Source organism: Barbus barbus (assembly GCF_936440315.1).
Source record: "Barbus barbus genome assembly, chromosome: 15".
Classification (NCBI taxonomy): Eukaryota; Metazoa; Chordata; class Actinopteri; order Cypriniformes; family Cyprinidae; genus Barbus; species Barbus barbus.
The window spans coordinates 31,690,339-31,715,441 of NC_136743.1; the positions used below are offsets into that span (position 1 = coordinate 31,690,339).

The 25,103-nt window shown below is 41.7% G+C and overlaps 1 protein-coding gene across 2 annotated transcripts in view; it reads right to left on the bottom strand.

Moving 5' to 3' along the window:
• The window catches only part of LOC306881374 (PH domain leucine-rich repeat-containing protein phosphatase 1-like), a 33,613-nt gene extending 11,907 nt beyond the window's left edge, over positions 1-21,706 (bottom strand). The window contains exons 1-9 of one of the 2 annotated variants that reach the window (XM_079435457.1): positions 20,719-21,706; positions 8,217-8,413; positions 7,590-7,715; positions 5,042-5,190; positions 4,073-4,219; positions 3,363-3,590; positions 2,334-2,536; positions 1,057-1,117; positions 881-976 (exon numbers count right to left, since the gene is read on the bottom strand). In XM_079435457.1, coding sequence (XP_079291583.1) covers positions 881-976; positions 1,057-1,117; positions 2,334-2,536; positions 3,363-3,590; positions 4,073-4,219; positions 5,042-5,190; positions 7,590-7,715; positions 8,217-8,413; positions 20,719-21,598 — 2,087 coding nt within the window. In that variant the 5' untranslated portion in view covers positions 21,599-21,706. Of the gene's footprint in view, positions 1-880; positions 977-1,056; positions 1,118-2,333; positions 2,537-3,362; positions 3,591-4,072; positions 4,223-5,041; positions 5,191-7,589; positions 7,716-8,216; positions 8,414-20,718 lie in introns of both variants that reach the window. The other variant, XM_079435456.1, reaches the window with a different exon arrangement.
• Between the last annotated feature and the right edge of the window lie 3,397 nt (positions 21,707-25,103).

The following is a 25,103-nucleotide window of genomic DNA, read 5'->3' on the forward strand; positions in this document are numbered from 1 at the left end:
TTATTGCGCTGTCTGTCTGGCGGCGGCGCTCGTTCTAAATGAAGTCTGTGAAGTTTAGCAGAGAATCTCAAAGCAGAAGGCTCATGCACTTCTGACAGCAAGATGGAAATATTCCCATGGCTTTCTAACATGTACAGATGGAGAATATACCTGTGAAATGAAGTTCTGCGTTTGAGAAAACAGCACACCTCAAACACATTAAACAGCGGCACACAGCCTTTCTCTCAGAGCCGCTTTAAACTCAAACTATAAACTGTAGGCTGCTATATCTTACCAGTTTATTTAAAGCCCTTCATATAAAGTTTGTCACATGTTTAGAACTAACTGTATAATGCACTTTCTCCGCAGCAGCTGAGTCTGTGTCCTCCGCTATATTCTCAGATGAACTCGTTTCAACCTACTGTATATCAATATAAACAGTATTGCCTTCTATCGTATCGCTTATAAAGAATATATCGATACACACACTCACTCTCTCTCACACACACACACACACACACACACAGAGACACAAACACACACACACTCTCTCTCACACACACACGCACACACAGAGACACAAACACACACAGAAACAAAACTCATACTTTCTCTCTCTCATACACACACACACACACACACTCTCTCTCTCTCTCACACACACTTGTTTCTGTTAATTGTGAAGACTTTCCATAGACTTCTATAACTTTTATATTGACCAAACAATATTTTCCATCCCCTAACCCAACCCTATTTTACTCTTTACTATTATTAATCTATTTGTTCCCTCGTGAGAACCGCAGGCCGCTCCCCACAATGTCAGACATTTTGGGTTTTACTATACTTGAACATATTTGGTCCTTACAATGTAGCATAAACAAGTACACACACACACACTCACCACGGAGGAAGTTCAGTGATGTGATTGTGACTGACGTCTAGAACCTCCAGCTTCTTGCTGTCACTCAGCCAATCAGGAAGAGCCTTCATGCAGTTCCTGCGAGAGAGCAGACGAGACGCAGGTGTCATGTGTGTGTCGTTCTGCAGTGATTTCACATCTTATGATGTCACACGCACCTGGAGATGTCCAGGTATGTGAGGCTGGCAGCGGCGGGACTCACGTCGAGCTCCTGCAGCTCTGGGGACAGAAAGAGAGGCATCAGTGGAGGCGAGGCTGCTCTGTGTGTGTGTGTATGTGTGTGTGTGAGTGTGTGTGTGTGAGTGAGTGAGTGAGTGAGTGAGTGTGAGTGAGTGAGTGAGTGTGTGAGTGAGTGAGTGAGCGTGTGAGTGTGTGAGTGAGCGAGTGTGTGAGTGTGTGAGTGAGTGAGTGAGTGTGAGTGAGTGAGTGTGTGAGTGAGTGAGTGAGCGTGTGAGTGTGTGAGTGAGCGAGTGTGAGAGTGTGTGAGTGAGCGAGTGTGAGAGTGTGTGAGTGTGAGTGAGCGAGTGTGTGAGCGAGTGTGTGAGTGAGCGAGTGTGAGAGTGTGTGAGTGAGTGAGTGTGTGAGTGAGTGAGTGAGTGTGTGAGTGAGTGAGCGAGTGAGCGAGTGAGTGAGTGAGCGAGTGAGCGAGTGTGTGAGTGAGCGAGTGTGAGAGTGTGTGAGTGAGTGAGTGTGTGAGTGAGTGTGTGAGTGTGTGTGTGTGTGTGAGTGAGTGTGTGAGTGTGTGAGTGAGTGTGAGAGTGAGTGAGTGAGTGTGTGAGTGAGTGTGAGTGAGTGAGAGTGTGTGAGTAAGTGTGTGAGTGAGTGTGTGTGAGTGAGAGTGAGTGTGTGAGTGAGTGAGTGAGAGTGTGAGTGAGTGAGAGTGTGAGTGAGTGAGTGAGTGAGTGAGTGAGAGTGTGTGTGAGTGAGTGTGTGAGTGAGTGTGTGAGTGAGTGAGAGAGAGTGTGAGTGAGTGAGTGAGTGAGTGAGAGTGTGTGTGAGTGAGTGTGTGAGTGAGTGTGTGAGTGAGTGTGTGAGTGAGTGAGTGAGAGTGTGTGAGTGTGAGAGTGAGTGTGAGAGTGAGTGTGTGAGTGAGAGTGTGTGAGTGTGAATGTGTGTGAGTGAGTGTGAGTGTGTGAGTGTGAGTGAGAGTGTGTGAGTGTGAGTGAGTGTGAGAGTGTGTGTGAGAGTGAGTGTGTGAGTGAGAGTGTGTGAGTGTGAGTGAGTGTGAGAGTGAGTGTGAGAGTGAGTGTGTGAGTGAGAGTGTGTGAGTGTGAATGTGTGTGAGTGAGTGTGAGTGTGTGAGTGAGAGTGTGTGAGTGTGAGTGAGTGTGAGTGAGTGTGAGTGAGTGAGTGAGTGAGAGTGTGTGAGTGTGAATGTGTGTGTGTGTGTGTGTGTGTGTGTGTGTGTGAGTGAGCAGTGCTGCTGTGTCTGTACCGTTGCTGGAGGCATAGAGGGCCTTGAGCGCACAGCCACGCAGACGCAGACGCCAGATGCGGTTCCTCTGACAGTGCAGCACCTCCAGCCGCGGGAAGATGGATGCGTCCAGCTCGGTCAGATGGTTGTCCCGCAGATCCAGCTGTGTCACATGACGCAGAAACTCCGGCTCGTCCAGCAGCACAGATGATATCCGATTCAGACTGCAGAGACAGCTCACTGCATTCACTATACACACAGACACTTCACCAACACTAGACAGCTACTGGATCAAGACCAGTCATAAGGGTCAAGTTTTTATAAATAAATGAATAAATAAATAAATAGTCTTTCCATTGATGTATGGTTTGTTATGATAGGACAATATTTGTCTGAGATACAACTATTTGAAAATCTGGAATCTGAGGGAGCAAAAAAATCTAAATATTGAGAAAATCTCCTTTAAAGTTGTTCAAATGAAGTTCTTAGCAATGCATATTACTAATCAAAAATGAAGTTTTGATATATTTACGGTATGAAATTTACTAAATATCTTGATGGAACATGATCTTAATATCCTAATGATTTTTGTCATAAAAGAGAAATGTATAATTTTGATCCATACAATGTATTGTTGGCTATTGCTACAGATATACCTGTGTTACTGATGACTGCTTTTGTGCTCCAGGGTCACAGATATATGTTTTCTCTAAATGCTCAGTCTTTGCTGTTACACCTGATTCTCACTCGGTCTCCTCATGTCTTCTGTCGTCTGGTTGATAGTTTAGTGTTTTATCCAGTAAAAGCTCTTTTAGTGGAATTGTTCAGCTGCTGCATCAGTGTCAAATCTTGACTGATTTTGATCAAGTAAACATCATTACATATTAAATTCAACAAATACATCAAATTATTTTCTGAACTTTGCTGTTTTACTCTCTATAAGAGAAGAGCCACCTGCGGCTGTGTGTTAGAGGGATGTTACAGCGGCTCGGAGTGAAGCGCACACTGATGATCCAGCTCTGTCTGCTGTGTGTGTGTGTGTGTTCTCACCGCAGGTCGACGTGTTTGAGCGTCAGCAGGCGGAAGGCCTGTAGCGTCAGCGCACACACTTTATTCCCGGCCATGCAGAGCCTCTCGATGGCAGGCAGCCGCTCCAGCACCGGCGGCACCTGTGTGAACTCATTGAAGGACAGGCCCAGATAGGCCAGCCGCTGCAGACGGCCCAGCTCCGCAGGGAGAGAGCTCAGCAGATTCCCGTCCAGAACCAGCGTCTGCAGACTGACACACACACACTCAGTCTTACTGAGAAACTGTGCACACTGTCCAGCAGGGGTCACATGACCCAATTTAATGCAACCTTGATGAATAAAAGCATTAATTTCTTTCATTTCTTTCCAAAACAAATCTAATTCTTGAACGGTAGCATAAGATAATACAAAAGATCTCTATTTCAAATAAATGCTGCTCTTTTGAACTTTCTATTCATCAAAGAATCCTTAAAAAAAGTACACACCTGTTTTCAACACTGACAATAATCAGAAATTGTAAAAAAAATTATAAAATATATTTTGCTGTATTTTGGATGAAATAAATGAATACTTGTTTATTATAAGCCATTACTCTCACTGGACTGTTATTGTTAGACTTAATATTATTATAGTAATTGCAGAGGTGTAGTTTCTCTAAGAACAGTCTGCTGAATAAGACCCGACCTGAGAGTCGGAGGCTGATTGGACGAGCCGTGATCATGTGACACTCACTTGCTCATGTTGGCCACGTCGGGGTGGACAGAGGTCAGGTGGTTGCAGCTGAGGTTGACCTCCGTCAGTGTGCTGATGGAGCAGATGTGCAGCGGGAAACTCCCCAGCTGATTATGAGACAGATTGAGACTCCGCAGGCGGGAAAACCTGCTGAGAGATGACATCATCAGCGTGCGACAGCTGACACACAATCATGCTTGCGTCCGCACTTGTGTCCTTAATACTTCCAAGTGTTATTATTAAACAGATTAAATAGAAGGCCTTTTATTTTTTTTCCCAAACTGCATGTTTTCAATTTCATTTTTTTGGGATTGTGTTGTAATGATTTAATTCAGTTTTAATAATCAAAAGGATATCTAATCAATTAATAAAATGTAACAATTTATTAACTTAGCAAACTTTAACAATAATAGTGCCCTATGAAATAAATATATTTTAGTGCTGTCAAATGATTAATTGCGATTAATAACATCCAAAATAAAAGTTTGTTTACATAATATATATGTGTACAGTGTATATTTATTATGTATATATAAATACACACAAATTCATCTATATATTTAAGAAAAATTGTATGTTTTATATATTGAATATATTTACATATAATATAAATTATGTATAGAACTTATAAATACATATAAATATTTTCAAAATATATACTGCATGTGTGTGTATTTATATATACATAATAAATATACACTGTACACATATATATATTATGTAAACAAACTTTTATTTTGGATGTTATTAATTGTGATTAACGATTTGACAGCACTAATTGCAATATTATTAATTTGACTACTTTATAAGTAAATTCTACTTTACAACAGTGTACTATATTTGCCATGATTTCTTTAAGTTAAACCTTTAACTGAACTATTATTTTGACATGTTTTAGTGAAGACTCTTGATCGTCTGATGAAATATGCCAGAACATGGACGCGCTCACAGAAACCCTCCCAAACGAACCTCTGGAGCTGCAGCAGCGTCTGGTCTGCAGGAAGGAAGTTGTGTTTGAGGTTGAGGTGCGTCAGATCCTGACTGTACAGCAGGTTAGGAGGCAGCTTCTCCAGACTACAGCAGGACAGATCCACCGAGCTGATCCTCTGAGACACCACCTACACACACACACACACACACACACACACACACACACAGATGTCAAGAATCATTCATGATAGACCGCTAGGGCTGCTATAGAGTAGGACTGTGCCATTAATAGCATGTGATTGTCACGTTCATCTCGTCAGTAAAGCTGGTTCTGTGATTAGTAGTAAATCTCCATCAGCTGCTTTCAGATGGAGCAGTATTTACTACACAGAGCCGTAGTTCACTGACAAGCTACGCAATATCGCACTCATTATCGCAGGTGATTTGTCTTACTTATTTTTTCTAGTTTGAATGTCTTTCCTGAGGTGAATGTGACGTTATGTGACATTGATCACGGATGAAACACTGACTGATCGATTATAAGATTCATGATTGATTCGAGTTCTGATGTTCATTCAAGCTGCTGCTGTAACTCGCAGTAAAGAAGAAGAGACCATCAGTTCACTACAGTGATCTGTGACGCACATTAAAGACTCACAAAACCACACGTGACCCTGCAGCACAGAAGCAGTCATGAGTAACACAGGTATATCTGTAGCAATAGCCAACAATACATTGTTTGGGTCAAAATTATACATTTCTCTTTTATGACAAAAATCATTAGGATATTAAGATCATGCTAAATGAAGATATTTTGGGAATTTCCTACCGTAAATATATCAAAACTTCATTTTTGATTAGTAATATGCATTGCTAAGAACTTCATTTGAACAACTTTAAAGGAGATTTTCTCAATATTTAGATTTTTTTGCTCCCTCAGATTCCAGATTTTCTAATAGTTGTATCTCAGATAAATATTGTCCTATCATAAGAAACCATACATCAATGGAAAGATGATTTATTCAGATGATGATGAATAAACCTCAGTTTAACCTTTATGACTGGTTCTGTGGTCCAGGGTCACATTTACTGTTTGCATTTCATAGAGAAATGGACAGAATGTGAACGTGACTCAGTAAACGGCGGTGACTCAGTCTAAACACACGGCGATCACATTAACTGAGGCTTTTCTAATCTCAGGCTCCCGGTGGACCGGACACGTCTCACGGCACACGGCCGTCTCCGCTGGAAAATAGACTGGCCTACTTGCGTGTGTTTGGGATGGTGCACTCGTAGTGAAGTATGCTAAAGTAGGACTCCCAACTAGGGCTTTCACACACACACACACACACACACACACACACACACCCACACACACACAGCGTGATGGGACGATGGTGTCGTTTTCAGGGCAAATGTAGATCAGAGCAGTGAAGCGGTGGAGAATCTGAACAGCTGCGTTTAGAGCCTCTGCAGTGTGAAGTGTGAGGTCAGACTCTAAAACACACACTGATTTATAACGTCTGCACTTCTGCCGGAACACACTGGAGTGTATTTCCCACCAGCCCTTACAGTACGCCAGAGCTGGACCGGACTAACATCAGTGGACAAGTGTAAGTTAACGTCCAGAAAGACCACACTGGGCAAAGTTCAGCGTGCGGCGAGAGTCGAGTCACATGATCACAATATAAATGTTTGACAAACATCCACAGGACGGCTGCGTTTCAGACTCCACATTCACATCTGTTCCTGACACAATGACAATTTGAGGATTTCAATATTTAAATAGGACTGGGAAAATAAATCAATGCATCATGAATTGAGATATGATTCAGCATCGATTCTTCCGAACGCATCTCGATTCTCTGGAATGGATTCTGAGCTTATATTTTAACAGCAGATGGTGCTCTACTCTAGTGTTTATCCACACACTCAGATACTGATGAAGAAGAGCGCTGAAGAGCACTTGTGTGTTCGGCTGAGTCTGTAATCTTTTGGGATTTGGAAACAAGCAGAGTACAGCTGTTTCTGAAGCATTTAGCACCACCTGCTGTTCAAAAGTACTCTCAGAATCCACTCCAGAGAGAATCACCATGCATTCGGAAAACCTCCGAAGCAAAGCGCCAATCGATTCTGCATTGATTCATCATCGCTGCCCTATATTTAAGTAGAAAATGTTCACAGGTAACCACTTTTACTCACTAAAGCCCTATTCGCACGGGATTACTAATCAGTCCGTAGGGCAACAGGGCTTAATACTAATTATATCAATTACTGAAATTCATTTTTTACCAAAACACTTAATTTAGATACAGTTGCTTTAATAGGAATCATTAAATATTATTTTTGGACATCTACATGATGGAAAACAGTATTTCTTGAAGAACACTGTATTTTATACATGCATGTGGTAATAATTCAGGATCCTGGTGTGTATCAGAAGCAGATTCAGTCACTATACCACAGTACCATCATAGTACTCGTTAATAAAGGCATTCTCTAGTGAGGTTTAGATCAGCTCTAGTGTGTCAGCTCGTCTTATCTGTACAGGTTCAAGGTCCAAAGGACATCACACACACACACTCACCTTTGCCGCCTGCCGGTGCCAGCGCAGGTGTTCGGTGAAGCTGTCGAAGCTGATGTAGTAGGTCTGACTCTGAGGTCCCGCCGAGCTGAAGGCCAAACAGTGACTGTGCTTCTTCACCTCTTCCACCTGAACACACACACACACACACACACACACAGTGATGAGCATTCATCAGCGTCACAGGTCTGTTTAGATCAGCTGTGATGGCTGACATGGCACACAGCACTCAATATTTAGTCTAGCAGTCTAGAACAGAAATAAACACTGAGAGACTATGAAACACACTCTGTTTGTTTAGCACTTCATCAACTCTCATAACCACCATAAAACTTTACACCTCACTAAGCAATGTCCACTATGCCTGTCCTCTCACTGCGCTCGCTGGTAAAGTAACCAGGATAAATGTCATATGTGTGACCCTGCAGCACAAAACCAGTCTTAAGTCGCTGGGGTAATATCTGTAGCAATAGCCAACAATACATTGTATGGATCAAAATTATACATTTCTCTTTTATGCCAAAAATCATTAGGATATTAAGATCATGTTCCATGAAGATATTTAGCAAATTTCCTACCGTAAATATATCAAAACTTCATTTTTGATTGGTAACAATGTGAGTTGATTACCTTTCCTCCGATCAGTGGCAGGATGTGCATCTTGCCCGTATGGCTGGCCTTCACTGAGGACACCATCAGACAAGTGCCACATAAAATCACCTGCCGTCGACTCCAGCGGTTCACCGGCAGCTGCAGCTTTCCTTTCCTTACGTTATATGTTCCAGAGAGCTGGATGCGCTCGGAGCTCTCGATGCTGTGAGGTTTTCCTGCAAAACAGAGAAAAACACGAGTGACTTCCCCAATCCACTCCTACTGTCAACACATCCAATGCAGCTTCAGAAGTGGATCTCCGTTCACACCTGCTGTTTGCACTGCTCTCTACTGGAAATGACTATGTTCCACGCTAGAAAATGCCTCCGGCACATGCAATTCAGCAGTCAGTACTAGAGAATGGAGAGTGGAGTTCAGCAGTCAGTACTAGTAAACAACAGAATTCAGCAGTCAGTACTAGTAAAGAGTGGAATTCACCATTATTAAAAGTAAAGCATTGGTCTCAAACACAATTCCTGGAGGGTCACAGCTTTGCAGAGTTCAGATCCAACACTAATCAAACTCATCTGATCCAGCTACTCAAGGTATTTAGGATCACTAGAAACTTCCAAGCAGGTGTGATTTGGAGCTGGTTGGAGGAATTGAGTTTGAGACCAGTATAGTAAAGAGTAGAATTCAGAAGGCAGAACTAGAGAAGAAAGAGCCAAATTCAGCAGTCAGTACTATTATAAAGCAGAATTCAGCAATCAGTACTGGTGAAGAAGAATTAGGCTAGTCAGTAACCGATCAGAATCCGGATTCACATGTCTGAATGCTTCGAATAATTCAGCAGTGCTCTAGGCTATTTGGAGTGAGTTTACATTCACCATTGAGAAACAGATGTACAAGATTTTCTGCCATAAACTCTAATTTAATCAAAACCGGGTTGATTTGTCAGTAATCTCTCCTGGTTATAATACATATTCTTTCACATCACTATCTTAATGACTCATGCGCTGTATTTGTCCTGCACTGAAGGGTGAGATGTGGTTCTCTCATGCATCTCAGAGATCTCAGCTGACTAACTATGCAGCAACATTTCTGCTTTCACTTCTAAGACAGAGCAAGCCAGATCTGACCCAAAAGCAGCAGCATGTGGGTCAGGACCCCACGGTACACCGCATGGAGCACTGCAGCCCACTTTACACGACCATCGGCACAGGTTTAATATGATGACACACAACCTGATTCACAAACAACACCAGCAGGTCTGAAGCTGTTCTTCACAAACGATCAGTTACAGTGTTATCTCGTGTTATGCAGTGATCTGTTAGAGTAAAAGAAACAGAAATAAGAATAGCAGTTTACAAATATTGACACTGTAGACAGACTGGCACACAGAAAGATCTCACATGGATCTTAAGCATGATTTATGCATGTTGTGCTCTTTCCCCGGGGCTTGATCCTCAGAGAGGAAACCACAGCCTTTCCTGCGTGAGAGATCTTCTCTGAATGTCATACACCCTGAACCATGAGCACATTACGCTACACGGCTATCCCGCTTAAGTCACACCATCACATTTGATTAGCTATTAACCAATTTACCAAGTCAAAGTGAGGCTCAAATAACAGAATTTGAGTTTTCTGCATTGAATTGTCTGGCTGTTCACAGGCTTGAATTAGTCCATCAGCCATGCCACTGTAAGTGGGATGAGTAAAGAGCAGTACTACCAAAAAAAGCATACTTTAATAGTCAGTGCTAATAAAGAGCAGAATTCAGCAGTAGAGGTCGTCCGATATGGGTTTTGTTCATGGTCCATGCCGATACCGATATTTAGAAACCAGGGCAGCTGATGGCCGATATATGATGCTGATTTTTTTCCCCTTCATCTCATAAAAGAGAGTTTGTGTAAATGTTTATTGCAGGGTACAAGATAGTAATAGTAGTAGAAGCCTAACTCATATTAATAACACATGGCTCAAAACTTAAGCACCTTCTCAAAATAGTTCTGAAGCATATTTTTTTATGTTTGCTGACAGAAAACAGTTTCCCACAGACCTGCAAATGCAAGTTCATTCTCTGCCAGCAGGAGGCGCTGCTGGAGCGGGAGAAGTATAGCGGTTTCCCTGGTAATGGCGGTACAAAGCGGAGTTCAGCAGTCAGTAGTAGTAGTAAAAAGAATAATTCAGGAGTAAGAACGATTTAAGAGAAAACTTTAGCAGCTAGTACTAGTAAATAGGAGATTTCAACAGAAGAACTAGTAAAGTTTAGAATGCAGCAGTCAGCACTAGTAACGAACAGAATTCAGCAGTCAGTACTACTAATTAATAGAATTCAGAAGTTGGTACTAGTAAAGAACAGAATAACTACTACTACTAATAAAAGGCAGAATTCAGCAGTTAGTACTACAAAAAAAACAACTCAACTGTTGGTACTAAGAGAGCAGAATTCAGTAGTCAGCCCTAGTAAAGTGCAGAATTCAATGGTCAATACTACCAAAAAAAAACAGAATTCAACTAGGTAGTAGGTACTAGTAAAGAATAGAATAGTCGGTACAAATAAAGAATAGAATTCAGCTGTTGTACTAGTAAATTACACAATTCAGTAGTCAGTATATTATTAAGAGAATTCAGGACTCAGCAGTCAGTACTAGTAGAGTGGAATTTAGAATTTAGTTTATATTGGCCATTGAGAAACAAATGTACAGTATGTTACAGTGTAATAAACTCTAATTTAGGCTATAGCATGTAGACCCGTGACGGTGTCCCAGCCCTACAGGTGACTCCTGGGACAGACGCCAGTGGTCGAGGGTGAGCGGTCTGTCCGATGTTTGACTCAGGATCTGTTTTTAAACACCTCATCCTGTTTTGAGCGGTCAGGCAGATGCAGTCCTCTGGGTATCCGGCACAAAGCAGAAGAGGGTGTGTGTCCAGGCTATATTTGTCCACGCTCAGCTCGTGCGGTCTAATGCACTGGAGAAACCGCCTGCATGACATATTGGGGCTAAAAACTCCTGAATCATTTCTTTCAGGAGTGTAAAAGGCTCATGACCGTGAGTGACACGTTCTGGAAGAGCTCATCGCACCACCACAGATGCATTACATAATCTCACCATCTTCTCTTTTTTTTTTTTGAAAGGAAACTTTCATGAGAGATTTTAGATATCTTGATGAGTATTTGAAATGACTAGTCAAAAAAAGTTCTTATCGGAGGAATCATGATTGCAACCAAACAGTAGATAAAAAAGTAAAACGAGTAGTCCAAATAATCAGGTTTCACAGTTTGAACACGAGGAAGAATGAGATTATCAGTGTGATGCTCTACATCCTAGCTACTAGCCAAGATAATGTCATCCAATATAACAAAACATGACTGTATCAATTCAATTACGTGTAGAATGACAGAAGAGAGACACAACTGCAGTTAACATTAACCAATAGAATCAGCCAATTAAAAAATAAAAATAATAATAATAAATCACACAGCTTTGGAAATAAGCTGGCAGAGAACAGACAGCTGCTGATAAAAGCATGAACAAGTGCTACACATGCCAAACATTAGAATAAATCATGGGTGATAAATGCACAAAATGAATGAATACCCCAGTGAAACACTGCCATACATCCCGATTATTAGCAAACAACGGCTTTCATCTGCGTGGACTTTATTTATCCATTCACATCTACGGGAAAGTGCACACATGGAAATTCAGTAGGCCTGATTATTTTCTTACTCTGATGTTGTTTTAAGGAAATACAGATTATTTCTTTCTTTTTTGCGGAACACAAAAGGAGAAACAACAACAAACAATCCTGTGCACGCTTATCTATTTGATGGCAGTGAATGGTGACCTCCTTTGAGCTTTCAAAAAAGGGATGCAAACGTGTCATAAAATAACCCTATGCATGTTAATGTGTATATTCTGAGCACATACAGTAGGGTTTGGTGAGGAACACCCAAAATGTGGATTATTATTAGGTGAAAAGTCGAAATCAAGATGAGTCAAATCATGGTAAAACATGAGGCCTATAAACGTCAGAAAAGTAGTGTAAAAGTGTTCTGAGGTGTTGTGCTCTGGTGGAGAGACGGTCTGAATGACAGGCCTAAGGCAATATTTTTCTATGTGTTTTTAATTCAACTGCTTTAATATACAACTAATTAAATAATTTATAATGAAAGATTTAATCTTCTGAATTCTCTGGCATTAACCGGCTCTGTTAATAGTGTGCACACGTCCCTGAACAAACCCCTCAGATAGAAAGCATCGCTCTTTATTTAGAGCATCACATGTGCAAACATCCTAACAAGAGTGCATTCACATGCATCATAAATCACATGCATCATAATCACATCTGACGAATGCCGTAACGTGACAGGGAATGACATACTATAGATGAGCAAAGCCTCTAAAAATAACAGCGGCTCAGAAATGATCCGTTCAGTTGAATCACATGTATACACGCAGATCTCCGCTCTCCACTAACCACACTTAGATTTATCATGAGGTCCCAGTGTGTTTGAATCATGTTTTGTGAAGGTATGAAGATCACACAGGTGTAGAGAATCATATTAACTATCCACTCACAGTAATCAACTACTGGATTTGTATTATATTTGTAATGTTCTTGGAGTCTAGGTGGCACTTCTGTGGAGTATTTACTTATAAACACATATAAAAAAGCCTCATCTAAACCAAGCAGTGCCAGACTGACCACGAGTGTAACTGTATATCTTTAACAGCACAAATGATGCAGGAAGATGCGTCGAGTGCCATATTCATAGCCCCGTGTCATAAACAGACTGCCTTCAAAAGAAGCAGTAGTATCAAAAACCAGATATTTAGTGGATTTCAAATAAATTTACATGTACATTTATGCATTTAGCAGAAGCTTTTATCCAAAGCGACTCACATTGCATTCAAGTAACAGTTTTTTTTTTACATTTTACCAGCTCTTGCTTTCCCTGGGAATCGAACCCATGACCTTGGCGTTGCTAGCGCCATGCTCTACTGTTTTCTACTATTTTTGTACTTTAGTTTCAGTAAACTGATTAATCACTGATGGCTGATGCAAGTCGCAGGTTCAGTACAGAGACACACACACACACACACACACTCATATATGCTGATGACACATTGAGACGCAGAGACTTTGTCGTGGTGTCCTCTAACGTTTCTGGCGGAGAAGAGACGGTGGGCTCAGCACACAGACACTAATGCTGAATCTCCTGAAATCTCATCTCCATCCAGCTCCACACACCGCCCTGAACGACTGCAGCGCTCCGGCAAACAAACACACTCGTTAAAGAACACTTACTGCATTTACAACACAGCATTTCTCAGCTTTATTTAGTTTACATTGATGTAATAAAATACCAAAACTAAAACTGAAATAAACATGATTAAATATTACAGACACATTTCAAAAGTTTCAGCATCCACCTTTCTCCTAACGAGCCTACTGTGTTCTACATTATGGGACGCTCTTCCACACAAGACTGCAACAAATACTTTCAAATCATAAAGCTGCACAAATAATCCTTATCCATCATTTTGACCGCATGAGCTTCTATTATCAGAAGTCAGGACAATAATGTTTGGTATATTAATGTGATGAGATATAATTATTTATAGAGTAGCTCTTTTCAGCCCGCTGCATTGTTTTCCTTCTGATTATTTTCATGTTTCCTCTGTAAGAATACAGAGCTTATTAGTCAAAATGCTAATTATTGCGTTCACAGAGCAAACCTTTTGCTCTGAGACACTGTAAACGTGCCACGTGTCTACTGTACTGACTCATGAACGCATGCAGAACACCGGACGCGTGACGGAGATAAAGAGCTGAATGACAGACAGAGAGAGCAAGCCCAAACCTCGTGCTTCACACTCATAACACCGCTCTGAGGACGACACAGCAGCAAAACCAGAGAGCTTACAAAATAAATAGCTGTTTTATTTCATCACTGATTCTGCCTCTCCCTCACAAGAGCTCCACATTCACTTTAGCTTCATTCATGCCATCGCAAACATTTCTAACCACTGCTAGCTATTATACTAATCTAACAACATCACGGAGCAGATGACTGTCCTTCACCAGATTTAGGAGGAAGATCATATTCAACTACTTTCTTCTTCCACCAAAATAAATAACGGCTGGAGGGTTTCTCTAAAACACTTATGAATGCTGCATAAAGTAAAACAGAAATTAAAGAACATGGACTCAACAACAACAAAAGTCAAAGCAGATATTATAATACGCTTCACAACAGGCCCCATTAGTTAACATTAGTTAATGCGTTATTAACTAACAACCAGCAGTACATGTGTTACAGTGTTTATTAAACTTTCACGTTAGTTTAGATAAAAACACAACTGCTCATCTTTAGTTTATAATATTAACGTCAATTTTGATTTAAATAATGCATTTGTAAAGGCTGAAATTTCATAGAAAATTGATAGCTCATGTCTACTAATGGTAACGGAAGAGACCTTATTGTAAAGTATAGGCCTATATTATATTCATCTTGACTGGATTTATGAGTGAAAACTGGGTTTAGAGCCTCATCACAGCTACAGAGTAAATGTTTGTTCAAGCAGCAGAGCCTGAGCAACGCAAAACACATTCATATTTCATTAGGGGTGGGTGGGAGAAAGAAAAATTGATCCATCGATGCCTTCTCTCCAACGATTCTGGATCGATTCTGAGCTTAGTTTTTAAGCAGATGTGCGATGATGACGCTGAGCTTGCTCCAGAAACACCCGTATTCTGCTTGCTTCCAATTCCTCTCACACACACACACACACACACACACACACACACCACTCAAACCTTCTGTTAAATAATCTTTCATAAAGTCCAGAAAGGTTGAAGTGAATTACAGCGACATCCACGGCTTGATTGCACAGGATGCTGTGTTTGATGTTACACTTGCAGTGTGCGGTCTCGCCCGTCGGTATTTTCCTTGCTCTATGAAGTCATAATTTATTGGTTTGGAATGCAGTGGACTTATATATTTAAAATATGAACCTCACTAACAGAAGCCTGCTTTCTCTCGCGCATGCGGCTGTGCGCGACTCCGTGGTTTACTGTATTTGCGTCTCAAAATGGTTTTATGATGCTAAACTAATGTAAACAGCCAGTTATGTCTTCAGGGATTAAACAGACAGGACAAACCACATTACTTCTTATATTTCAAAAGAGATCCGTGCGTGAATGCAGTTTAATAGACCTCGCGCTGTCTATGATGTCACAGTAAAAAACAGCCCTGCTGAATAACAACAGACCCCTGCCCAAAACACAACAGAAATATAATGGATTGAATGGTTCTGATGGGAATTGTATTGGTTTAATGGAAGCTATAACGGTGTCTACTGGTATGTGATGGATTCTATTGCTGGGATGTTAAATCCTATTGGGAGACGCTCAAAACACACTACAAATAGGAATTTTGTAATGGTTTTACTGGAAAAAGCTAATGGTTTATAATGGTATTTTAATGAAACCATTAAGAATTTCTGTGATGGTTTCTATTGGGCTTCTGTTGTTGTTTTTTTAGCAGGTTAAGATGAAGAAAAATCACTCAGTTCTTGAACGGAGAACATTCAGATAATCTTAAATACTGAAAGCACTCTTTGTTTGTTTTTTGTTATGTTTCTATGCTCTCTTTATTATTTGCTAGTATGTTTTGAAGTTATAGGCTATTAGTTTAAAATTCTTAACATACAACAGTTTTAATTATTTTTTTATTTGTAATTGTTTTAAAAAGTACTTAACTACTTATGTAAGGATATGTAAATGTAACTATTTTAACATTCTCAAGTCGGCAAACTAATTAATTAATAACGGGGGAAAGTACATCAAGAATCGTTCTGGAATGACTCCCAGAATCGGATCGAATCGTGAGGTGACTAACGATTCCCACTCTTATATTTCATCATGTCTTTCTTCCTTGTGTTCGTCTTCTTCAGGGCTTGACATCTCAACAGCAGCAAATTGATGAAAATGTTTAGATATGTTTATCATATGAAGTCATTTTAATAACTTTGATTTGTTCTTAATCAGTGTGCAATAATTGATTATCCATGAATTAATGTTGTTTATTACTGATAAGTAATTTATAAAAAATAAAAAACACATGCAAAAATCCTCACGGCGTTCCTGCTTTATCAGTCAGATTAAAAATTTAATTTAAAAACAGCAAAATATATGATCAAATATACATCTTATATCATATAGCAGCTTGAAAAATGTTACCATAAACAAATAGAAACAATGACCAGCATTGAGGCTACATATCAAAATCTATAACAGTAAGCCATTTATCATATTATTTATAACACAATCTGCAGGATATGAAGTCTTCAACTGTGTCTACAGAGTCTTGAAACACGCTTCAGAGTGACATGCCTGACATTCCCGGAGCGTCCGAGTACATACTTCACATGCCTGCAGAACACACACGAACCCTGCGGAGACGACTGACTGACATTAATCCTGCTCACATGAGCACAGCGGCTTTAATCAAGACCACATCTGCCAGACCAACACTGAGAAACGCCAGAGAATCGCTCAACCACAAACACTCAGACAGAAGAGCTCTGTTCTTGAGCAACAGAATTAGTGAGTGATTCCCAAAGCATCAGGGCTAACACTGCATTACAGTACTGCGTGAAAGTTAACCGTTCAACATGCACAACGTGTCAGAGACAATGCTAAATATTTCACAGTTAGCACCTTATCTCATCTATGCCAGCACACTTCAACATGCTTCATATCAGACAGTCGTTATGCAAAAGTTCATGCATTTCAGTTTCACTAATGAGCAGATACACAATCAACCACGGCACCGAACTACCAAAGCCTTCTCAAAAAGCTTTCACATAAAATTCTATGTTTTTTTGAAATCTAACGGTTTACTGTACCTTTAAACAAAATATTTCACTAATAATCTAAAAGAAGTTTACATGTTTTACGTCGAGTATTATATTTGATCATCAGGCTTTTATGGCTCATATAGTCTGATACAGAGAGAATATGGAGGAAAAACTGTTTTATTCAGAGACTCAAACCGAGCAAATTCTGCTGCTTGTAATGAAAATCAATCATATCTTTATAACAGCAGAGCAGATACTGACATAAAATGATGTATATATCAGCGGTCGCTCTATATCTCCAGTAATATGTCTCAGTAAGATGAGATGGAAATGATCCAAACATATAATGCAATGCTGATTGAGAGATGAAGAAATAAACGCTCCTCAGAAGATGTGAGATGAAGATCATTCCTCCGCTGAGGAACAGAGAAAGTAAAGCTTCTGGAAACAAACGCTCCTCAAAAGATCCTGATGATCAGATTTGAGACGCACTGATTTATCTAGAAAATGATTGATGGAGAATCAAGTAAAGCTGAGCTGCTTCAGTCCAGTAAGAGTTCATCTGGAGATATGACTGCAGTTATTCTGACCTTTACTTGATCAAAATCAGAGAAGATTTGACACTGAAGCAGCCGCTGAAGCTGGACGCTTGTACAATTACACTAAAAGAGCTTTTACTGGATAAAACTATCAATCGGACGACAGAAGACATGAGGAGACCGAGTGTGAATCAGCACAGTTTAGATCACGTTTATCAGGCAGTAAAGCAGGCCTCATAAGATCAGCCTCAGAGCAGGATCTGATCCACACTGTAAAAGCCTGAATGTGTCCGCAGCTCATCTTAAATCAGTTTTTAAGACAACGGCTTCAACAGTTGCTAAGATCCACTCCTGCTCGGCCCGACGAATCCCACAGCCCTTGCTCCCCCCATCCGTATTCCTCACAGCCCTGTTTTTCTCAGCGGCGTGAATGAAAGCGCTTCCTGCGGCCCACTGTTGGCCGCTGGCGTGAGACGCTAAAGAGAGCGCGAGCCAAGAACAGGCCGGCTGAACAGCATCTAAATATCCAGAGCCCTCTCTCTTCACCCTCCACTGCACCAGCAGCATTCAGCCTTTCATTGCAATGATAATGAACAGACCGGAACAAGAGCGGCTCACAATGGTTTTGAGGCCATGTCATGTGCATCCGTGGGAGCAGAGAACGCTGCCATGTTTTATTACCAGCGACGAGAGAGAGAGAGATCCATGGGAACATAAAGACGGAGGATCATTGTGAATGCATGCTTGTTCTGAAGCTGTAAAGACAGCGACTGGAGCTCACGTTTGACATGCACTGGCCGTACAGAGACATCAGAGCCGGTCTCTCACGCACACGGTACTGAACGCACACGTGTTCTGTGTGAGCATAAACATTAATGCAAAGCAAAATATGTAGGATTATTCATTTGTCGAGGTCTGTTTGAAATAAGTAAATAATTCAAGGGATGTTGCACTATTTTTGACATGCACATGCAGACAGTGAGCCGCTCTCTCACCTCTAATCTTCTGCATGCATGTGTACTCTGTACAGTTTGCAAACACTTCTGTTAAACAAAAGTAGCAATGATATTCATTTGTCAAGTTCTTTCTAAAGTACTTTTGGACATGCACATGCTGTAAAACAACTGCTTGATTCGGACCTGAACCGATCTCTCACGTGAACTGTACTGAATGCACAGTGCTCTGTGTTTGTAAACACTTCTGTAAAGTAACACTAGATGGGTTATTAATTTGTCAAGTTCTTTCTAAAGCAAGTAAAGAAATATATAAGGGATGTTGCACTATTTTTGACATGCACATGCCAAATATCAACCGTTTGACCCTGACGTCACATGCACTCAGATCTCTCACCTCTAATCTTCTGCATGCAAATATATTCAGTGTGTTTGCACACTTCTGTTGAGTAAAATTGGCAATGTTATTCATTTATAACTCTTTCTGAAGTAAACAAATAAAGTATTGTAGCACTATTCTGGACATGCACATGCTGTCTAACACCGGCTTGATTCTGACGTCACGTGAACTCAAGACAGCGAGCTGATATCTGATGTCCAATCTTCTGCATGCGTGTGCTTTCTGTGTGTTTGCAAAGTTTGTAAACACTTCTGAAAGTAAAATTTGCAAGGTTGTTCATTTGTAATGCAAATAAATAAAGTGTTGTAGAACTGCTTTGGACATGAACACACTGTATAACAGCCGCTTGAACTGAGCTGAGCTCTCTCTAATCTTCTGCGTGCATGTGTATTATATGTGTTTGCAAGATATGCAAACACTTCTGTGAACTTGATATGTTATTAATTTGTCAAGTTCTTTCTAAAGTAAATAAATAAAGGGTTGTTGCACTGTTATTGACAAACACGAGCCATATATCAGCCGCTTGCCCCTTACATCACGTGCACTGACAGCGAGTCGATCTCTCTCCTCTAATCTTCTGCGTGCACGTGTTTGTAAAGTAGGTGAGTATTACTTGTAAAGTAAAAAAAAACTGTATAAGGAGCAATGCAAAGCCACTGCTATTACAAACGAAATGTTGATTCATATCAGTGTAAACTGCTTCTGCTGGCCATCATCCTGAGATAACGTCTGCTCTGGACCGGCAGAATCTCAAATACACCTCAGGGGTCTCTCTGTGAACTCAAATATTTCACACATTCACTTTATAGCACCTTATGTGTGTCCTTCACAGGAAATTTAGGAGAAGCATGTGAGACAAATGTGTCCCTGCAGCACAAAAGCAGTCATGAGTAACACAGGTATATCTGCAGCAATAGACAACAATACATTGTATGGATCAAAATTATACATTTCTCTTTTATGACAAAAATCATTAGGATATTAAGATCATGTTCCATGAAGATATTTAGTAGATTTATTACTGTAAATATATCAAAACTTCATTTTTGATTAGTAATATGCATTGCTAAGAACTTCATTTGAACAACTTTAAAGGAGATTTTCTCAATATTTAGATTTTTTTGCTCCCTCAGATTCCAGATTTTCAGATAGTTGTATCTCAGAGTAATATTGTCCGATCATAACAAACCATACACTTCTCCTGTGGGACGATATCACACAACCAACAAGGTCTCGCTCGAATTTGATCCGTCAAACATTCAGATATCAAACATATTTGTTCTGTCTGTTTTTGCTGAATAGCATGAGCATAAATCATCCGAGCAGGCTACAGAACTGGACTCGATTAAGAGCTGCTTGTGATCAAAATAGAGCCGCGTGATTCTGGATCAACGGTTTATTAACGGAGGTTGTAGTTCTCTCACAATTTCAAAGAAAACTATTAGACAACTAAATAAAACCTGATGGAATGATTCAATGACTCGCTCAAGATTCACTTGATTCATTACTGGATGAATCAGTGCTTTTGAATTAATGATTCAAAGACAAATACTTTTTAACAGCTTTTAACAACTTCGCCACCTAAACAACAAAAGATGCGCACTCGGGAACTGATCGACGAAACTGAAATTAATATTACAACAATATCCGATTCTAGAACTGGAATTGATTTTTGATTCCCAACCCTACAACCCCACAGCAGACGGAGAGAACGTGCTTGCTGTAAACTGCAGGTGTCTGGAGGCTGAGGAGAACACCTGCTGAAGCGAGTATTACCTGCGTAGAAGCGCAGCAGCGACCCGAGCTCGGTGTCCATGCCCTCCTCCTGCACGCGCCACGGGTCCTTAAATCCCAGTTTAAACAGGAAGTCGTTCTGGATCTGCAGGGGCCTCTCCTCGGGCCCCAGGCGCCGGGCCGCCTCGCCGTGCAGCTGAACGTACAGCGCCGGACCGGAGTCCCAATCACCGGCGGGACCCGCCTCGGCTCCGTCCGCTACCGGACAGTCCAGCTCCAGCTCGTCCGAGGAGCTGCCGTACGTGTCCAGGCCCTCGAGAGCCGAGGCGTCGGTGCCCAGGGTCATGTCGTCGCTGAGCGAGTCCCGGTGCCGGCTGAGCCGGGCCCCGGAGCTCAGATCGCTGTTGCTCTCCACATCGGAGCCCGCGGACCGTTTGACGGAGTCCTCGTCCTGAGGCTCGGTGTAGATGTCGTACCGGAACCGGTGCTCCTTCTCCAGCAGCAGCAGCCGCAGCCGGTCGCCGTCGCAGTTCCCGTTCACGTCCGTCTTGGCGGCCAGCCTCAGGACCGAGCCCGGTTTGCCGCTCAGGCGCTGCGCGATCTCTGCCGCGGTGCAGTCCCCGGTGCACAGCACGAGCCGCGGCGGGAGCGAGCGCACCGTCAGCCGGTCATGGACGTGTACGCAGCCGCGGCGCAGGTCCTGGCGGACCCACTGCCGGTCACACGGCTGCAGCGGAGCCGCGGCTCGGTGTCTCTGCCGGTCCAGAGACGCGTGCCTCCTCACCCTCCTCCTCCTCAGCTCGGCGGGGCTCCGGTTCTGACGCGGGTTCGACGCTCTCTGGCCTTCGTCGTCTTCTTCATCGGCCGCAGATCTCAAGGCCGCGCTCGGAGCGCCGCTTTTCTTCAGTTTCACGCTCTCCATCCTCGCGGATCGCTCTTTAGTCCATCTGAGCGGGGATACGATGCGCGGAGGGGCGTCATGTACGATCGCGGCGCGCCGCTCGACAGCAGATCATGGAGTCTGAGAGCGAACGATGCAAATCTCACGAGAACCAGACGCGCGAGAGAAGGGATACAGCTGTGACCGGAAACGCTGTGTTGATATGCGCATGCGCAGTAGCGCTGAAGCGAAAGCGGAGGAAGTGTTGCCAAGTCCGCGGTGTTCCTGCTACTTTGTGGCTGAAAGGGATACAGCTGAAACCGGAAGCTAACAATAAATTACATTTTTCACTTATTAAATTAGATTAACGTCTACACCGACCCTTTACAATAATGCAAAAAATATTAATTATTTTTCTACAGTGTGAAAAAAACGACACTATATTTACTATATTATATTTACGCTATAATTACTCTATTTCGGCTAAAACACATCTCTTCCATCTTTATTTGACCCTCTGACTCTAGAACTCTCTATTCTAATTCTATTCTTGTCTCTTTTAGACTTGCACTCTATTCATTTACTGCCTTTTCTCTTTAAAAGAAATAAATAAATAACAGTAGCTTCTCTAATCTTTTCTCTAATCTGTTTCTTTTTATTTATTATACAATTAACAAAAGCAAAAAAAGGCCTCTAGCTGCTCTATTGTTTTTTTTATTCTCTGTTTAGTTTTTATTGATTATATAATTGTAAAAGCCTTGCTGAGGCGTGTTACAGCACTCGTGTATCGTTGCTCTTTTGTTGGTTTGATTGCTTCTATTGTCTTCAGTTGTAAGGGGCTTTGAATAAAAGCATCTGCATGTAAATATAAGGACTGAATGTAAATATATTGATGTGTGCGTGTCCAGTACACCATTCAGCCTTAGCCTGGCTTTATTTCTCCAGAGATATGTATTTGCATGTTCGTGGGTTGAAGTGGCCCCAATAAGGTGATATTTGGCCCCTGGAAGGCGAATTTGACCAGGGACAGAAACAGGATTTATTGTGCAAACCTGGCAACCCTGAGCGGAATGTTGTTTTTATTATAGCCTGGTATTTTCTAGTGATGTTCTATCGTGTATGTATACTGTTTTTTGCATTATAAACATAAATATAAGGGAAAAGACGTCACTTAAATCTCGCGAGAACAGTAATTCCTCAGACTGCTATTGTGGATCGTTCAAACTTATTAAACCCCTGCTTATGTTAGTATCTTTAACTGAACATTCACACTGGGAGTCTATAAAATCGAGTCGCTGTCATCCTTTATTTTTCCAATGTGAAATATTAAAAAACTGCAAGAAATCCGACGTGCGCATTTTTATCACAAAACTCCATTTCCCGAGATGCACTGCGGCGTTTGTTTTTATTGGTGCGTCATAGTCATGCTCATCCATGCTTATGTTCATAAATTATAAAACAGTTCGTCAGTGAGTTGACACTACAAACACTAAGTTGATCACATCACAAGATTTCTCATATTAGATAAAGTTATATTCAACAAGTCATGCATTCTTTGGGGTATATTTAAAGCTTAAAGTGATAGTGAGCGCTGTTATTTTAATAATCTGTGACGGTTGCGAGGGCTTCAGGTGATGAATGTTGTTTTTAATGAATATAAAAATGCATAAGACGGTGGACTGAAGTGATGTTGTTGTCCGCGGATCTGAAGTGTTTCACTGTCATCTAGTGGACAAACTCTATTAGTGAGGAAGGAAGGTGTTTGAATTGACCATATTAAATAAATGACATGATTCAAGCCTACTTCCTCCTAACTGAATGTGTCGAGACAGGAAACACATGAAGACTAGTTTCTGTGCTCTAGATAATTAAATACAGTCAGATGCAGTAAAAGCATGTCATATACTGTCCAATACAAACATCTGCAATATCACTATTCATAACACACAGTTATTTTGTGCATCATATCTTATTCACATTCCTTTGCATAATTGATATAGCATACCTGCACATATATTGTCTGCTGTCTATTTAGTATGTAGTGTATTTGTATATATGCACTAATTGTGTGTATGATCCGTGTTCTGTGTGTGCTCTGGATCCCAGACGTGATGTTCTTCAGTGAGGTGTAAAGCATCCTTGCTAAGAAAGCTCTTTCTGATTCTGACGGCTTCAGGGTCTCACTGTTTCCCAAACACATGTGCAAGAACACCTTCTACAAACCAGCTGCAAATATTTTATTGAAAGTGTCATTTATTAAATGCAGGAAACAAAACATCATCATTTTCAGGGCTTGTTTTGTTTCTGGAGTGCACAAGGTTTGTTTTTATTAAACAAATGTGTCCGTAAAAGTGGCTAGAAAATGCTGTAGCTGCTGTTTAATGTCTGCCGATGAAGCTCTGGCTTCATTCCTCCTCCTCCTCGCTTCAGCAGATGTGAGCTGAGCTGAGCTGAGCTGAGATGAGATGGGATGGGATGGGATGGGATGGGATGGGATGGGATGAGGATGAGATGGGATGAGGATGGGATGGGATGGGATGGTATGAGGATGAGATGGGATGGGATGGGATGGGATGAGATGAGATGAGATGAGATGAGATGGGATGGGATGAGGATGAGATGGGATGGGATGGGATGGGATGGGATGAGATGAGATGAGATGAGATGGGATGAGATGGGATGGGATGGGATGAGGATGGGATGGGATGGGATGGGATGGGATGAGGATGAGGATGAGATGAGATGGGATGGGATGGGATGGGATGAGGATGAGATGGGATGGGATGGGATGGGATGGGATGAGGATGAGGATGAGATGGGATGGGATGGGATGGGATGGGATGGGATGAGGATGAGATGGGATGGGATGGGATGAGGATGAGGATGAGGATGGGATGGGATGGGATGGGATGGGATGAGGATGAGGATGAGATGGGATGGGATGGGATGAGATGGGATGGGATGAGGATGAGGATGAGATGGGATGGGATGGGATGGGATGGGATGAGATGAGATGGGATGGGATGGGATGAGGATGAGGATGAGGATGAGGATGAGATGGGATGGGATGAGGATGAGATGGGATGGGATGGGATGGGATGAGGATGAGGATGGGATGGGATGGGATGAGGATGAGGATGGGATGGGATGGGATGAGGATGGGATGGGATGAGTTGAGTTGAGATGAGATGAGATGGTGGAAGAGACATGTTCAGTGTTATCAAACACTCTCAGATCCAGTGATTAATGTGACAGGAGACGCCTGCAGTCGGTTGAATCCTGAATAAATCCAGACACTGTTGTATTTTAAACCTGTGCGTGTATGAGTGTGTGTGTGTGTGTGTGTGTGTATGAGTGAGTGAGTGTGTGTGTGTGTGTCTGAGAGAGAGCAAGAGTGTGTGTGTGCGTGCGTGTGTATTCTGTGAGTCTGTGACGGCTACTGAATGAACATTAATAAGTCCAAGGACAGTTTTTATATATAACGCATGCCATCCCGCACTAATTTACAGCATCTGTGCTGTTTTCTCCTTCAGCAGCGAGTCTGTTT